Genomic DNA, 18,303 nt, shown 5'->3' on the forward strand with positions numbered 1-18,303 from the left:
ACTAACTGTATTCCCCAAATGTAAAAGAAAGGTATAAGATCAGATTCAGCAAGAAAATGAGAAAAAAAGCTACTATAGTAAACAGCTACAGGGCTCCAAATAAAAAACACATATTAAAAAGGACATATATGAGGCCCACTTTGGGCTTGGCATCTCAGATACAACTGATCTTGATTTTTACTAAATAATATTGCATGGCACTTATCTACTACACTTAATATTATCCAGTCATTTTATCTTATCTATAGCTGAGAGAAGGCGGATGGATAAGCTGATCAGGAAGGCCAGATCTGTGATTGGATGCCCTCTGAACTCAGGGCAGGAGCTGGGAAACAAAAGGACCCTAACTAATTAACATCTCTGTTAGATATTGTTTCCCACCCCATGCATGATGCTGTTGCATGATTGGAGAGCTCCTTCAGTGACAGACTGCTGCACCCTAAATGCACCAGGGAGCATTATCACAGATCCTTCCTCTCTGCAGCTGTAAGACTCTATAACCACCACTGTTCCCAACAACCTCAATAAGTTGTTAAATTCATGCTAATTTTGCACAGTTTTTATCTTAGTCAGTTAAATAACATGCTGTCATTTTGCACATCTTTGATGTTGCTGCTATTTCACATATCCTTTAGTGTAAAAATGTCCATAGCTGTATAATGGTTATTTATTCTCCAGGTGCACAGGTTTTATATTATTAAAATAGTTTACATTGCAGTATTTTATTGTTTATCTTTTAGCTCTTCACTATAATGTTATTCTTATACATTATTCTAAGATCCACATTTGTGTGACCATATTGTCTATAATCTTTTTGCTGCTGTAAACACAAGAATTTCCCCATTGTGGGACAATAAGGGGATTTTCTATTCAATTCAAAAAATGTAAATCTAAATAAGTCCTTTTTTTCTTAAAATAAGTGCATTTTTTTTCTTTAATTGGGGAGGTAAGAAAGACACTTTGACAATGGAAGAAGACAAATGACTTAAAATCAGAAAAAGCAATTGCATTGTCTTATTTTAAGTGCATATTATCTAATTATCTTATTTTAAGAGTAAAATTACGCATCCCATTGACAAATCATATTATTTACCTACTCCAATTAAGGAAAAATACACTTAATTTAATTCATTTTTATATTTCATTTTTGCAGTGTACCTACTTTTGAGCTTTTTTTTTTTTTAGAACATCAGTGTAAGTATGGTACAATATCTTTCTGCAGAACTATAGGCAACTTTTAAACTAAACTCTGTTTGATTGGTTCTCCATTAACGCCTTTTGAGGAAGGTACACACATACACACACACACACACACACACACACACACACACACACACACACACACACACACACACACACACACACACACACACACACACACACACACACACACACGTTGTCTCACAATATCCTTGTGGGGACCTTCCATTGACTTCCATTAATTTCCCACTAATTTATATGGCCTAACCATGACCCTTGCCCTAACCCTAACCATTACCGACACATACCTATCCCTAAACCTAACCTAAACTCAATTCACACCTTAGTCCTAAACCTAACCCCCACCCCAAGAAGAGAAAGTTTCCTTATGGGGACCAGTTGTTGGTCCCCACAAGTACCTATGAGTCCCCAAAATGTAGCATATTCCTAGGAAATTGTCCCCACCAGGTATTAAAGACATGGCCACAAATATACACACACACACACACACAAAAAATGCAGAAAGCTGTAGAGCCGCTTCTCCTATATTCTATTGTGCTACTTTTAGAAAATCTTTCTGGGCGGGCCATGAGAAAACAGAGACATCACACCCTAAAGATGTGCATTGAAAGACCTGCTTGCTACAAAGTTAAATGGACTATGGACCGATGCAATCAGCTGCTCAAGTCAGACAGGTGTCTCTGTAAAGAGCCGGGCTATTAACTCCTCTACCTACAAATACGTCACTGCGTGTCATTGCTAATAATGCTGAAAAAGGGTATAAAGAGAGAGAAACAACAGTGAAAGCAAAGGGGATCATATGCATGGCTGACCTCGATTGCATGTGAGGATTGGTAATTGCACCCTCAGAGGCATCTGGGTGTGCAGAGCAGCAAAGTGGGGAGACGCCTGAGCAGCTCGGGCTTCACAGTCAGCGTAGCAACATCTCAACCCTACGGAGGAAGTGAAAACAAAAAGGCGGAGGAGCCAAGGATGAAGGATATACAGACAGTTCATTTACCCAGAACATCAGCCCACCGCACATTGTATGAAAGATAAGGAAAGTGAATGCTTCATGCCTGATGGAAAACAAAGGCAGCAATTTAAAACCATCTGCATCCAACACATGCATTCTCTTCCTCCACCCTTCTGTTTCTGTGTCCTGGCTGATATTGAAACATAATCCATTTGGAGCGCCGACATGTCATTATATTTCCACCCTCTTTCCATCCAGGACCATTTCAGGTGGCTGTGGGTTGAACAGGAATGTTTCATTTCTACAAGTCAGATGTTTGGAGTCTTTAAGGAAAAAAACAGACAGAAAAAAAAGTGGAGTTTAAATCCTTAAAGTGAGCTTAGCCGTTCCTTTTAGCTTCTTCGGTTTTAGAAGAAAAAAATAATCAAAATATCACAAAGATTCAAAGATCAAAACTTGTCTTTACTGCTCTGCTGTCTTCCTCAAAAACATCATACATCACAAAGGCTTTGGCGCAGCCCTCAAACTGCTGTAGCTCTTAGATCTCTGATAAGTAAAGATAGAAAGTGTAGGTTTTTCAAGAAACAGAGTTTTCTAACTAAACTTTATGTTCTACTTTATTGTATAGATTTATCCAGTATTTTATGCTGCATTATTTCTACTGTTGAACACCCATGTGAAAAACGTAGGGCAGCTTATCATGGCTTCTGTGCTTTCCTAAAATCACTTTAAACATTTTAAACTACTGGATAGTGAGAAAAAATAAACACTGTCTGTGGTACTGTTATTTTTTGGGTCCCAGCTGAAATTTTTGGGAATCGCTGGTCTAGATAAGTTTTTTTTTTTTTTTTTTAAGTTTCTTTAGTTGTGTCTGTAATCAAGCAAATCTGATTCAAATGATTGCATTAGCTTCTCTGCAGCCATCATACCCTGCAAAAGCCTGTTGATCACCTTTTCATTCAGCTCAGGTACCTAAAACAAGTAGGACAGGATTAGGAACCCTGAGCTAGATGATAATAAGGATGCTCCGTTTACTGTGTTAAATTCAACAACATTTGGTTTGCTGCGTCCCTCACTGTTCATTTCAGAGTGAAAACCATCATAACATTAAAACATGCATCTCATGGCTTTGTTGAAGATTGATTTATTTTTATTTTATGTTTTAAAGGTAAAGTGAAGGATGTTCTTTCTTCAGGTGGATCATCGAAATAAGTGGTCTTTCTAATTGTCAATCATTCTGGTGATATGTTTACGTAAGGCTGTCCTATGTGCTCGTCCCCATTTTCGATTACCGGTGGTGAGTCTGACATTGTGGAAAAAAATGCAAATCTGTTGAAAAGTAAGCTTGTATGAGCGATGCAAACAGCAACTTTTAAAAAGAGCGTGCACGAGGAGAAATGGGCTTGTGCATGCGCTCGTGCTCTTGCACGCGTTTATTAGGCGTTCCCTCTCTGAAGCGGGTGCAGGGTTGTGCATGTGGAGAGGGCGGGTCTTTTCAAAAATTGGTGAAAATCCTCCACTACACCTTTAAGTAACTGTTACATCTGTTCATTTCTATATCTGTTCACTTCTGTGTGGGTCGGCAAAATGGACATTCTTGTGCTGACATATGGTGGCCAGAGAGGCTCCACCATCATCTTATATAGTAATGCTGTATTTTGTGTGGGAAAGTCTTAACGCTGACTGGAGGCTTTTGAAAGGAGAGAGATGCTGGCTGACTTTAAGATAAAAAGGGAAAGTTTGCAGGAAAATGTTCAGTGGGGTTTTTCCTGAAATGGCCAAAGATGTAAGGGCATTTTGGAAGGTGATATCAAACATGACCGAAATAAATTCTGTTAATACCTAAACATGTTTAGTTCCTAGCATGCACAAAAGAAACATGTTTCCTTCGTGCATGCTATCTGAGAAACAATACCTATATTGGGTTTGGACCAGGTAATAAAATGGTTCTACAACAGCTTTAAAAGGAAGATCCCAACAAGTTTTGTATCTGTTAAGGGATTTGAGGAGGACTTATAATTTCAGCTCATCTGCTCCCCTGTCAGAAAGATGGTCTGCTAGTGCAGGGAAGTTAACCCTGGTAGATGACAGAGAGATGCTTAAATCCCTAAGATGGCATCCTGGTGGGGACAGTCCCCATCAATAATATCTGCGTTTTTCCCCTTTCCACTCATTTGCTTTAGACAAAGGTAACAGAGGTTGGGTGCAGCAATCTGTGTTTAGAGCATTTTGAGTCTGTTTTTTTTTCCTCTTTCCAGCTGCTCCCATGTCCCGCCTCTCGGTGTAAACTCATAGGATGTCGCTTTGAGAAATCTGATTTGCTGTTGCATTTCACTGCTTAGAGAGTTGCTACATTGTTGAAGGAGAGACACACAGCAGCACTCAGTGAATTTTAACCAGCAGCTACTTTGATGTTTAAGTAAAAGTTAGGAGACGGGTTGGTTAAAAAAATTAGAGACCATGCAACCAAAAAATCTGTTTGTTAGACATGCGGAACGTCTTCAGCTAAAAATGCAAACAGATTGTACGTTTACACAAGTTAGTATTATAATGCAAGAAGCCTAAAAAACAGTTGGTTCTTATAGTTAAAAAAGCTTGGCTTCTCAGAAGACCATGACTCCCAGTAACAGTTTAAAATGAACATGTTTTCATATTGTGCAGATAGAATCAGACTGCACAGCTTCTATATATCTTTACATTTTGTTTCTGGCATCGTTACATTAGTAAATAAGTTCATAAATCTTTTTAAACAGAGCACAGAGAGAAGTAGGGAGAGCTGCAGATTTAAAAGTCAAACATTTACTGGGATATTCAAAAAGCAATAAAATATATCTCCAAGTTAACCAGAAATTTTACAAGAAAAAAATATGCAATACTGTATTTAAAATGTAGCATATCTGATTTTTTTCTGGATGGATGGAATTAAAATTGTACTTCTAGGGATGCATTAAATATTGATTTTGCCATCGGAATTGGCTGTTATTCCTTATTATTAGTATATGTTTGAGCTCATTTTTGCAAAATAAGAAAACCTAATGAAAGCGTTTGGGTTGAGGAACTGTAGGTCCATGAGCCACCACCTGAGTGTCCCCACCTACAGCAGGTCCATCTGTTGATATAGAAAATGATGCCTGCAGCAGGTAAACTTTAGGATGAATGAACGTAAGACTTACGGAATCATGTTTACCAACTTTTGGGGAGGTACTGGCACAATAATCATGTTTAGCATAAACAGTACCAGAAAAAAAAATGTTCCAACTCGGAAGCATGAAGGTGGAAGTGTGATGTTTTGTAGGGAGACCTGGCCAAAACAAAAACCACTAAAAACCAGCAGAAAAAGAGAAAGTCCTGGGACGACTCAGACACCAAGCTTTGGTCACAAAGAGATGAAGTGAGGTGATTTGAATCAAGCTGTTCATGTTAGAAACCTGAAAGCTGCAAGGAAGGAGTGTTGCAAACTTTCCTGACTGATGTCAGAGTCTCATAGGTAGTTATTTTAAATGTATTATTTCAAATGTAGAGAGTAAGTGACAAGTTGAATATCTGAAACTTGTCTAGTTCTGTGAGAACTATCTATATCCTATTTGTCTTTTGCATAGAAAAATACCTTTATTCTCTCAGGTTATGGCAGAATTAATGTGTTTCTATTTGTTTCAACTGTTGATTCCAACTGGTTAATTTTTTTTCTGGTTAGTATAGAAAAAAAATATATATTTCAAATTCTTTAATTTTTAGGAGCGAAGATGTTGCCTGTGCCTTTTCCTTTCTGCTATTTACACTTTTCTGTTCTGCATTCTGTGGTTTTTTTCTATTCTGTTACCATATCCTGGAGCACTTTCTGGCATCCTGTCTGAAAACCTACTATACAAATACATTTGAGTTAGTTACTAACTTATTTAGTTTTTCTAATCAAAAAATGTTATTGAGAATAAAATCAAATGAGGTAGATTATAATTTAATAAAGATATAGGAATGAAACATATTTTTTTTCGTGCTGCCAGAACACCTTTCCCTTTAGTGTTGATTTATTTTTATTTGTCTGTCACTTAACAACGCTGAAAAATCTGACATCAATTTCAAATTTCATCTTTATTTCACAAAATAAAGTTTTATTGGTAATTTGTTTCTTTTATGTTTTACATATACACTTGAAGAAAGATTTTGAGCTTTTCTCTTTCTTAAACTTTGTTATAATTGTTTTAATTATTTTTGTTTACTCACATTCTTTTTCTTAGTCCAGCAGTTATTTATTTATTTTTTTAGCATCTCCATTTGTGTCATTCCAATCATCAAAGCCTGAGGTGTAAAAAAAGGAAGAAACAAAGACGCAGAAACTTTGTAATTTTAACTCCATTTACTTTTTATCTGCCAATCTGAAAGAAGCATTCCACCTTGGGATGCGGTGATCGATAGGTGCAGTTCACTCTGCAGATTTTGATCATTTCAGTCGTTGAAATACTTTAATTTGAGAAAATTCTTGGCAGGAGAAGAAATTCCTTTCATGAATAAAAAAAATAAAAAAATACTTTAGGTGTTTAAGATGTCCCGAGTTCTGAGACCTTACATGAGTAAAGATTTGAGGAGCATCCATGAAAAGACGTCCACATGATTCAACTTTTTGGATTCATTGCTTATAAACTTTAAATTGTGCACAACTTTCCAGTGAGATTTTTTTTTTTAGTGGAATGACGACTGATAAAAGTCCCCCAAGCTTTTACACCGAAGCACCTCTTCTCATCCGAGCCGCTCTTCTTCATTTGGGTGCTCCGTTGTGCTGATGGAGAGTAAACTTTCCTCAGCATCAGAAACACTTTCAGACAGTAGATATGGCTCAGGAGCAGCATCTGCACAATTACATTGTTAATGGGAGAGACAATGAGAGTAGTGAGGATGGAAAACAAAGGAATATCTCAGCCGTCTGCCCAAAAATACATCCAGAGTTTTGAAACAAAGCAGGGGGAGCGCTGAGAGGAAGACGAGAAAGCATCTCCAACATCAGTTTTCAGTCTAATATTAATAATTTATGTTCTCTGTGCTTTTTATTATTATTATTTATTTATTTACCTTTTTCTTCTCAGCAGCCTGCCCATTTTTCAAAGGCATCATGGACAGGGAAGCTGCATCAAACTTTTGAGTTTAGTTTCAAAAGGCTTTCTCCTTGTTTATTTATATATAGCTTCTTCTATACACTTGTCTTGTTGTTACTGGGTGAAACAAACACATGAAGCTTTGATGAGCAGCAAACCTGACATGTATTCTTTTCTAATGACCCAATGAAATCTCTATAGAAGTAGAGCACTACTTAAAAAAAAAAGCCTATTAGAATAGCTTCAGATGCAAGAATGAGTCCTACATCTGTTGTTCCAGAAAAAAAAACAATTAAGCCGTAAAAAGTTTTTTCTTAGCAGAAGGTAAGTAAGTGAAGCGAGGAGTTTTTCTCGTTTGATAACATGAGTAACGCTGCAGTTTGAAGAGGTTCATCCATCCACTGTTTTCCACGTATCCAAGATTGGGGAGAAACCTGGACCTCCTGCACCCCCAGCCACCATCCACAAGCTCATTATGAAGGATATATATAGTCCCAACAGCGTTCTTCTATGCTCTCCCTGTTTAAACATTATTTGTCAATTCTTGCCCAAGATTCTAAATGTGATTTTTGTCGTAAATTTGACTGGGCAATTTAAATCCTGGTTCCAACACAATCTGCATTTTAAAAACATATTATGACTTTCCACTAACATTAAGTAACATGAATAAAACTTAAAAACCAAATTACTCATGCATTTTTCAAAGATGAATGACAGTTTCCCATATTATTATAGCTGCAAATAAACTAAAAAAAAAAAAAACAAGCAAACAAAAGAATAAAGAGTAAGACAACAGGAAAAACAATAAACCACCAAAATCTGGAAGGTGGAAAGTCATTATTTCTGTTGATTAAACATGTAAAAATGTTTACATTTTTTTAGTCAGCAATGTTTTCTGTCTTCTGAACTGAATGCAAAGCAATTTAAAAAAAAAGCTCAACAAATTAGTTTATTAATTGTAAAAAAATAATACATTCACAATAATTGTATTGTTTATTTAGAAAAAAAAACAAATCTAATTTTTGAGGCCCTTACTAGTTGATTCTGTTTGTCCTACATGTTAACAATAATCTAAATCATTTGATTTTATCTCTCCTTTATATTTATAATAATGCTTAAAGCTGAACCTCCAGCCGTGTCTCATATGCTTGGCAGCCTGTAGAGGTTTTCCTCCAGACCTGTAACTTCCCATCTCCTTCTCAACTCTGACCATGCTGAAGATGGCAGCATCATGCTGCCACCTGCAGTCTACACAATATGAACGGTGTGTTTAAAATTATTATTTTATTTGGTGGCTTTTTCAGGCAGTTGAACCAAAAAAAAAGCAGAACAACCTTCCTTTGCACATTGAAGCAGCACAGAAATTTACGTCTGTTTCACTTTCATTACGGAGAAAGTTGTATAGAGTTTTGTTATAAAAACCTGTACTCTGTTTAAATTCCTCTGGGAAATCTTTGTAAATTGATAAACATTTCTTATGGCCTGTTGTATCAAAACAAACATAGAAATAAATTCTCTCACCTGAGCCTTTGATCCCTGCAGCTCCTCCAGAGATGTAATTACCATGTCTTGGTATTGGATTTTTTTAGTTGGTTCTTTATAGTGCAGTTTTATTTATAATGAGTTTAAATGTTTACAAATTATTTGCTCTTTAAAGGAAACTGGTTACAACAGATTTATATAGGGGTGTTTACATTAAAAAGGGGTGAATAGAAATTAGTTGTAGTGTGGTAATAAAGAAAATCAGCATAAATAACTCCTCATACTGAGTGATGTCATGAGGAAAAGAAAGCAGGCAGTGATATCATGTCCTCTCGATCTAATGATGATTTTATGCTGAACTTGCTTGAAATTAATTAGTTTTCTCTCCTTAGATATCTGCTCTAATTCTTCTTAAAATATGAACAGCTTCATTTAGAAAAAGAAGCTTAGCTAGAGGAGAAACTTTGGTATTAATAAAAAAAAAACAGAATATATGACATATTTGTTTTTAATTGTCTGATTAAATAGCAGGTTTTGTAAATCACCAATGTCTTTACTCTCTTATGCACTCAGAATAACATCAATATATAATTCGCAAATGTTACCGTCACTCATGTTTTTTCTAAAAATCCTCCCCTTTTTCAATCAGGCTGAGAGATGTTAAAAAGAATGTGCTGTGAAAAAAAGATTCATGCTTGAAAACTCAGCTGGATTTTGTTGAGTTTTAAAAATACTGATATTACATCTCATTGACTTTAGATATAAAAAAGGTTTATTTACGGTTTCCATATTTAATAAAAAATCTCCTCTGAGGCATAGCTAATAGGTAGTGCAACCACAGGCCGCCTGCAACTGTACAAACAGCACAAATAAAACTACAAAAATCAAACAAGCTAAATAAAATCACATTTTAACAGTGCATCCAGAACTTTAATCACTAACTTTCAGGTAATGTTTTTGAGAGTGAACTTTAAACAGCCAGCTCCACTTATCAACTGAAAATATCCGTACTTCAACCCACCCAGTCCAGTCCCAGCTAGCTCCTTCCCCATTTCACCAGTTACCAATTCACTATTCATTTACAGAATTCTTTTAATAGTGTGACAATCATATAATAGTGAGTCAATCATATCGATAGACCAAATTATATTGTACTTATTTTCCAATTGAAGGTCAGTGATACTGATTTAAAATGTCTGATCATTATTGTTTACATACATAATAAAAACATAAAGATAAAAATATAATAATTGTAAAAGTCACCTTTGCATCATCAGCCTTTATTTTGGTAAATGTATGCTGTGCAGCTGCAATTAAAATTTCAAGAAAAAAAAAAAAAAAAAAAAAAAAAAAAAAATATATATATATATATATATATATATATATATATATATATATATATATATATATATTCTATTCTCCAGGGCTGAATCTTCTCAGAAAAAGCGACTCCACAAGAAACTCTTGTCGTCATTTTCATGTCAAACATTGTTTATTACGAATTATGGTACAAATCAATGTGACAGACTTGAAGCTTTCTTTTTTTTAATAAGTTTTTCCCTCTTTTCTCTTGTTTTGTAAGAAATACAGAAAGTGCTGCTTAAACCGACCAAAACAGATATTGCTCTATAGATTAATTACAGTTTTCAGTCTGTAAAAAAAAAAAAAAAAAACAACACACAGGGAGAAAAGAAAACCAACATCCAGAGACTCTTCAGCTTTGGTTTCTAGTTCTTTGACTGCTAACAAAATTTGTTTCTGAGTTGGTTTTTGAAACTGATTAAGGAAAAAAAAAAAAAAAGCTGATCTAGAATTAAATAAAGAACAACACAGCTGTCGTTATTTTCTTCTTCTACATCTTTCTACAAGCTGTAAATAATTAAACACAGAGAAAAAAAATCATTAAGAATTGTATATAAAAATCAATGTGGCTCAGTTAGAGATAAGTATAACAGAGTGATGCGTCAAAGAAAAGGAAGCAGAAGCCTTTTTCCTCTACCTTAACAGTGAACATGGACACAGTGCAGAGCAGCTGCTTGCTTGAACTGCATTTATCTGATTTCCAACACTGAGGTATGAACCTCTGTGTTCCTGCTGCTCGTCTTCTTTCTGCTCATGTTTTTAAAGATTGTCAACATCTTGAATCTACGTCTCTGTACAATGTGCATAACTATAGAGCTTTGGTCCAGCTTTAATAAGTCGAGTGAAGGCATAACTCCTTTCTGTGTCTTCTTTTAGGTTTCTTTCCATTTTGGTTACAGCTTCTTTTGTATGTTTTAAAGCCTCAAAGCTGATCAGTGTTTGTTTTTTCTCTGCAGACTTTCAGGTTTTTTTTTTCAAGCTTCTGCCTGAAATTGTTTGTTTACAATGAAAGCAGCAGAACAAATCTGTGGAGGTAAATGGATGCCGTTTTAAAACACAAACACACAAACCACTTTTCTATGACATTTTACGGGATACAGTGAATTTTCAGGCTGGGTGCAAAAGCAGCCGAGATAACCGACGTGGAAGGATGTACATCAAGCCGACACTTGATTCTGAATAAATCGCATCAAATTTCGCCTCACTTCAAATTAAGTTCACTCGCTCTGACATGTGACACTTATCCTCAACATTCACCTCTTCTCTGTTCCTATGAGGGAAAAAAGGGAGTGACGGATCGAGACGTTTCCCGGAAGAGTGATATTTCTGGCAAGAAAATACAGCGCCTTGCAAAAATATTAACATTTACTCATTTTGTCAACTCACAGCCACATTATTTCAAATCATTTATTGACATTGTATGTAATAGACCAACTCAAAGCAATAAGCAATTGAGGAGAGGAAGGAAAATGACAATTCACATTCCTATTTTTTCAAAATGATAAAAAAAAAAAATCAGTTGTGCAGATGTATTCACAATGATTTAAAGTTGCTTTTCTCATAAGGTAAAAAAGTTCAACTGTCTGACTTAAAACTAAAGTCCCACAATAAACCCACCATTAAAGGAGTTGGTGGCAGCATCATCATGTGGGGTTGCTAATCTTCACCAGAGATGTAGAAGCTGGTCACGGTTGAAAGGATATTGGATAAAAGGAAATAGAAGCTGAAGAGGATAAGAGCCTGCGCTATAGCCTCATTTTCTTGCAGGAGACTGAACCTGAACATAGAGGCAGAGTTACACTGCAGCGGTTTATTTTGAAGCATATTCATGTGTTAAAATGCTGCAAGATGCAGCTCAGAGACATCATTTGTCCCTCCAGGTTCCTCAAAGCAGCTCCTAATGATTTAGGCCTGCAATGTCTTAGAAATAAGAAGTTTTTTGATATGAACAGGAATTTATATGCAATTTCTGCAAAGGAATAAATACATTTTATAATATATAATAGGCAGAAAAACTTTTTTTTTTTACTGTACTAATAAGAACGTGGGGTCTTTTTCTCATAACATTTTTATTTGACTAGAGGAATGAGAAATTCTTTATTTTCTTCCCTTCATTTTCTATTTTCTTTTCCTTCTTTTCATATTTTGCAGTCTTATTTGTACCTGTTTGCTTTCACCGCCCATTTGTTTCACCACTGGCATATCTGAATTTCCCCGCTGTGGGACAATAAGGGACTTTTTAAATAGTACTGTATTAAACAGTATTTGTAAAACATGATGAACTGCTTTTTTTTTAAGAGGATGAAATAATGCAGAATCATGACCTTGACGTAGATCTAATTAAGAGTTTCGGATAGCTGATGTAAACAGATCCGCACCATCCTATCAGAACGAGTCTGAGCCGGTTTGCGATGATGAGCAGGAAAAACAAGGAAATATGTACATGAATAAAACTGGTAGAGACCTACATACTTGAGGCTTTTACTGCAAAGAAACAATGATTCAACATTTTTTTTTTTTATCTTTAAGCTGAAGCATATGTTGGACACCCTTTACAGATATTTATTGGTTAAAATAAGAAAATAAAAAACATGAACCATTTTCCCTCTGCACTGCTTTGTGTTGGTCTATGACAAAATTATGGACTTAAAATAAAGCTAATTCAGAGGCTTTCATATGAAAACGTGAAAAAAGGTTGGGGGCTGTAAGACCTTTGCAAGGTGCAGAAACTGAATGATATACAGGGGTTTAAATAATTCTGCTTCTGAACACAATAAATAAGAGAAATTATAAAACTAGAACCTTGTAAGTGTTAAATAACAAATGTTCTAACACATAGAAATAAAGCTTTGCTTAACAGAAGTGACCTTCACTCAGCTAAAAGAAATTCAAACTATGAAAGAACAAAAACGGCTCCTTGAAGAAAAGCAGTTTTTGTGAGATATTCAAGTAAAAAAAAACCTGCAAACAATAAGCTCGGTGGTTAATCTCCTAATCACACATCTAGACAAAGTTAGGGTAATATTAAAATGTTCATTTTCATGAAAAATACAGATGAATATGTTAATTTCATGATGTGAAATCTGTGGTCTGGTTAAAGCATGCAGAGGCAAATCTACGTAAAAGAAACATTTCTTTACAAGCTGTTGTAAAAAAAAAAAAAAGCACAGTTGAAGCTGTTTGACATGATTTTTTTTTCCAACACACAGTAAAACACTTTATAAAAAGGAGGCAGAAAACCATGTGAATATAAAGAAAACAGAAAGAAAAGATCTCCCCCAGTCCTTGAGCTGAAGTTTGTGTGTTCTTTGGCTATCAGGCTTTGACAACAGAAACGAAGCTGCAGTACAACTTGAGACTAAAACCCCTCATTATTTTCACCACCATCATATTTAAAAGTCCCCCGTTTCCTCTCCCTTTTTTTCACCAACAATCTCATCCGATAATTAATAAATACCTGTAAAAGTTGTACAAAGTTACATTGTGACTGAAAATATTTACAGATGAAACACAACTGGAGGCAAACAACATTATAATGCAACAGCAAAGGTTCTTTTTTTTCCGCCAAAAATGTATCAGTGATTTAATCTGAAGACATTTTTTTTATCTTTTTTTTCTTTTTCTATATTTACATTCAAAGAACGAAGAAAAAAGTAAGAGACGAGGATAAAAGGTGTACTCACACACACGTATAGCTTAGATTTTGCCAGTACAAATGTAAAAATTTAGAGCACATTTACATTACAAAATTAGTTTTAGCAGTTAGATGTAACAGACTTTGGTAGATAGTGTTTGGATTTGGTTTCTCTTTACTAAATTCCTCTTCGCAGGAGAACCAGAATTAGGGAGACAGTTCTGGATCTATATCTCTTTAAATCAGCACGCCATTATGTTTTTCTTTTTACATAATTCTCACATATTAATCTCTTTTTCGTGTTTTTTTTTTTTTTGGTTTTTTGCAGAGGTCATTTACAGAACTGTGGTGATCACAATGACAACACAAAGTTTTTCTCTATCCCGCTGACTCGGTTTTCCAGTCTTCATCTGCTTTCTTTTTCTTTGCTTCCGTTTGTAATGGCTGACACTTTTGCGCTCGTTCACTTGGGGAGGTCCTCTAGAGAGTCGGTGAGAGGGTCCATAGGCGCGGCCATGCCGAGCTCGGGCTGTTTCAAGCGCTTTATTGTGTTTTTCAGGGCTTGCCTCTTGTTGCAGAACCACACGCGGACCACCTCCCTGTCATAATTCAGTTTCTCAGCTATCTCCGTCATTTCCTGTCCGGAGGGGTGCGTGTTCTTCTCAAAGTGGCTGTTGAGGATCTCCAGTGCCTGCGGTGTGAAAGAGGTCCGCCTCTTGCGTTTTTTCGAAGGCTCACTCCCAATAAACTCAGTCAGGTTCTGCATTCCGGAACGGTGGCGGGCTTCAGCCTCGGCCATCCAACGCTCCAGAACAGGCTTAATCTTCTGGGCGCTTTTAGGGGTGATGTCCAACTTCTCAAACCTGGCAGGATATAAAAGGCCAGGGTTCAGTTTGCCTGTCAGACTGCTACCTATAGTGTTCTCTTGGGCTTCCTGTGGTAGGAAAAAGTGGCTTCTCAGGATGGTGTGTCTGGGGAGAATTGAGAAAAAAGAATCTTACTCAGGTGCCCTGCCAGAAGAAGGGATAAGTCGCCTGTTTTTTAGTCTCCTCAACCAGAATGCCACAGGGACTGAAACCAGGGTTCCTATGCATTTTTATAGACATTACACTCTTTTCCACACACAACATTTAAAAGAGTTTTCAGTCCTTTTTACATAATTGTTTAAATTCAAACAAAATGTTCACCAATATGGAAAATGAAGGAAACAACAGACTGGAAGGAAGGATGGGGAAGAGAATAAAAAAAGAATGGATGAATAGACGGATTGGTTGACGCACAGAATGATGGACGAACAAAAGAATGGACAGTTGGATAAAGAATAGATGTTAAATAATAATATAAAGGAATAAGAAAAGACTATAAATACTGTTCTATATCCAATCTTAATTTATCCATACATATTTTGACCTGGAAATAACATCCAGTAAATCCCAGATTGCGCAGGAACCCTGTGAGACAAACATCTAGGTGTTAATCTGCATGTTGCTTCTGGAAACACCAGCTGGAGGTGCCCCTGCTACAACTTTGCTTTACTCTCTGGCTACAGCTTCTCTGTCCCAAACTGGCAATAGTGGAACAAGGAGATACTGCAGATGGTAAAAAAAATCACATGAAGCTAAATCACAAAAAGCATGCCAAAAAATTCTAATCATTTTACAGACTATTCTTAGACATTAGTGAGTATATAACCATTCTTATCCCCAGATAAGAACCAACATATCTTCTGCATGCAGTCAGATATGCCACCATCATTCATTTACAAAAATACATTTAGAATTAAGATAGAGATTTTATACATAGTTTAAACATCAAATTCATTGAGAACACATTCACAGACTGCCAGTGGAGTGATATTAGTATCAATTCACTGCCTGTAATTAGGAAGTTCAGCAACTGTCAGGTGCCTTTTAAAAAAAAAGTAATTTCTCTCATATTTGTAATGCTTCTATTGTGATTATTTGGAGGAACACGTTTTAACTGAGTTTATGTATCATTATGGAAAGGCTGAAAAAGAGTAACTGTTTGGTATTTTTTTAATTATACCTAGATATTAAACAAACTGGCTAATTAAAAATGAATGTCAGACGGAGCTGAATTCAAAGAATAACCTTCATTTGTTATTGCAACAGTGCATTACTAAAATAACTTTCCTCTGCAGTAAGTCCATCCCAGCTTGTCATTGCCCCCCCCATCATTGTGGGGTCAAGGATTTAGTCAGGGACCCTAAGTGACAATGACTTATTATTATATATGAAAGTTATATGAATTACAGTATATGAACATTTTGTCAAACAACTTTTCTACAGTGATTATACTTGCATTTTTATTTATTTTTTGCTCATCCTAAACCCTTTTGAAACTTTTGCCACTTTTAAGCCAAATAGAAATCTGGCAAGTGTGGCATGCATGATGAAACAAGGTGTTGGCAGGTTCATGATGTGGGAGCGCCATTATTTAGCAGGGACAGAGAAGATGGTTAGAAAATAGGATTTGCAAGAGTTTAGAGGCAGTTCTCTAAAGAGCTTCACTTGTTAGAAAACCTGGATTCCCACAGCATGATGCTGCCTCGGCCATGTTTCACTGTACACTCTGGGGATAGACTATTTGAACCTTACATTTTCACATGATATAGTCTGGTATTAAAGGGGCTATTTATTGTTACAGTGGGGAAACTGAGGATGAAAGGTAATTAAAACTGATTGCACTTTTTAAACAGTCTACTTCAGCACATGAAACAGTGCAGCTGCACTGGAATGCACAATAGGAGCAAATTTATTATAATTTGAAAAAACAAATACAATTTTCTCATGGAACCAGAAATGGAATAAAATAGATACATTATCATGGATAGCCAGACTGTTTTGTGATTTATGAACATCACAATAAATCACAGTTCTTATCATTCATATAACAATAAATAATAAGTAAAAGTTAATCTCTTTTTTTTGTTTAAAACTACGAAACCAATTATTTTTCAGCTTCAAATAAGAAAAGGTAGAAATTAGTATAAGATCCTTTGTAAGGTGTTGTAGGCTTTTTATTAAAATTATAAATTAATACATCTTCTTTATAATTCAGAATTTAAAACCAGAGGAACCTTCCTCAGAATTATGTGGATACAGAATCAGGGATGCTGCAGTTACTGGGAAATCTTTTCAGCAGAAAAGATTAATTCATGAAGTTTACTAGGAATTAGCCCAATAAAAGAAGGTTAGTTGATAATTGTATGGTTTTGGTTTTATGAAATAACTTCTCCAGACTGCTATTGAAATGCTTTAGTAAAGTGGCTCTTAAAGAAAAAGCTTAAAGCCACACTGAGCTCAGAAGAAACACACAGTAATAAAAGCCTTCTTTAATGGTGAGGTGAGCTGAGGGCGAGATGCCCATGCATGCATGAACTTCCTCTGTTTCTACACCTCGTCGACAGGACGTATTATTTATAACCCCATCCTTCCATCCTAAACAGTGGAAAGAGGAGGGCTCCATACTGAGGGAATACATTAGTAAATATGAAGAGCCGCTGGAGACAGGACATTTCATGGATCAACAGAAACCGCAGATACTAAAATGAATTGAGAGCGGCTCAGCCGGGGTGCGGGGTCCCTCCTCCGGTGCATCTGGATGGGAGGGGTGCTGGGGGTGGGACTCTTAGGATGGAGTAATACTATATGAGCTGCTGGATGTTTGGTCATCAGGATAAAAATATATCATATCATATCTAAAGCACAGACAGAAAAGACTAAATAAGAATAATTCTCTTAATAGTCATATACAATTTTTCATTTAGAAGATTTTTATGAATCAATGCTATTTTGATTGAATGGCTAAAATTAATTTTCTTGGCTTCAAGAAAACCAGCTTTAAAAAAGCTTTTTTTAGAACCTAAAATGCCGTAAAAAACATTGTATTTTGACCACAGACTCAGATGCACCTTTCTCTGCTTTTCATGTAATCAGTAACACTGAAAAAAAAACTATTTATCTGAGCTGCATCCCGGCAGTGGAGGTCTGGGTTGCAGGTACATTTTTATTTAAAATTTCTAGAATGTTCCTTCATGTTTTACAGAAATTGGACATAACATGTTTGAACCTTTTAGGCGTCAGTACGGAGTGTTAACTTCAGTGTTGAAGTTATAGGTTCACATAAAATCAGTATGTGGAAGGTCTGTTAAGGTGTGAGTTTTCATCATGATCAAATAGAAAAACGTTTGTGGACAAAAATGTTTTAAGTGCGAGACAACCTTTTAAAATTTGATTGTTGATTCAAATATTGAAAATATAAAAATAGACTACTTGAAATCTTGTTTAAATAAATGCATTAGGATCACTGGATTATATTATTTCTTTATTACAGCATCTCCAAAGCTAACTGTGATACTGTGAGCTGACTGGATCTGATTTCTCATACCTTTCTCCTCCTTTTTGTTTTTATTTTTTATTGTAATTCAGAGAGTTCTTGTCTAAGGTTTGCATACACACAGCGTTGCCAGGAACGGCACATTTATCTTAGGCTTTTCATTATTTCCTTTAGAAATAAATGTGACTAAATCAAGTAAATTG

At 35.8% G+C, this 18,303-nt stretch overlaps 1 protein-coding gene across 3 annotated transcripts in view; it reads right to left on the bottom strand.

The window, feature by feature from the left end:
• Positions 1–13,994: 13,994 nt before the first annotated feature.
• pou6f2 (POU class 6 homeobox 2) overlaps positions 13,995–18,303 on the bottom strand; it is a 118,202-nt gene continuing 113,893 nt past the window's right edge. For all 3 annotated transcript variants that reach the window (XM_038297900.1, XM_038297898.1, XM_038297899.1), the window contains one exon: positions 13,995–14,712. In XM_038297900.1, the coding sequence (XP_038153828.1) occupies positions 14,205–14,712 (508 nt within the window). In that variant the 3' untranslated portion in view covers positions 13,995–14,204. The remainder of the gene's footprint in view (positions 14,713–18,303) is intronic.

Source organism: Cyprinodon tularosa, unplaced genomic scaffold (assembly GCF_016077235.1).
Source record: "Cyprinodon tularosa strain WSP-4 unplaced genomic scaffold, ASM1607723v1 ctg4, whole genome shotgun sequence".
NCBI lineage: Eukaryota > Metazoa > Chordata > Actinopteri > Cyprinodontiformes > Cyprinodontidae > Cyprinodon > Cyprinodon tularosa.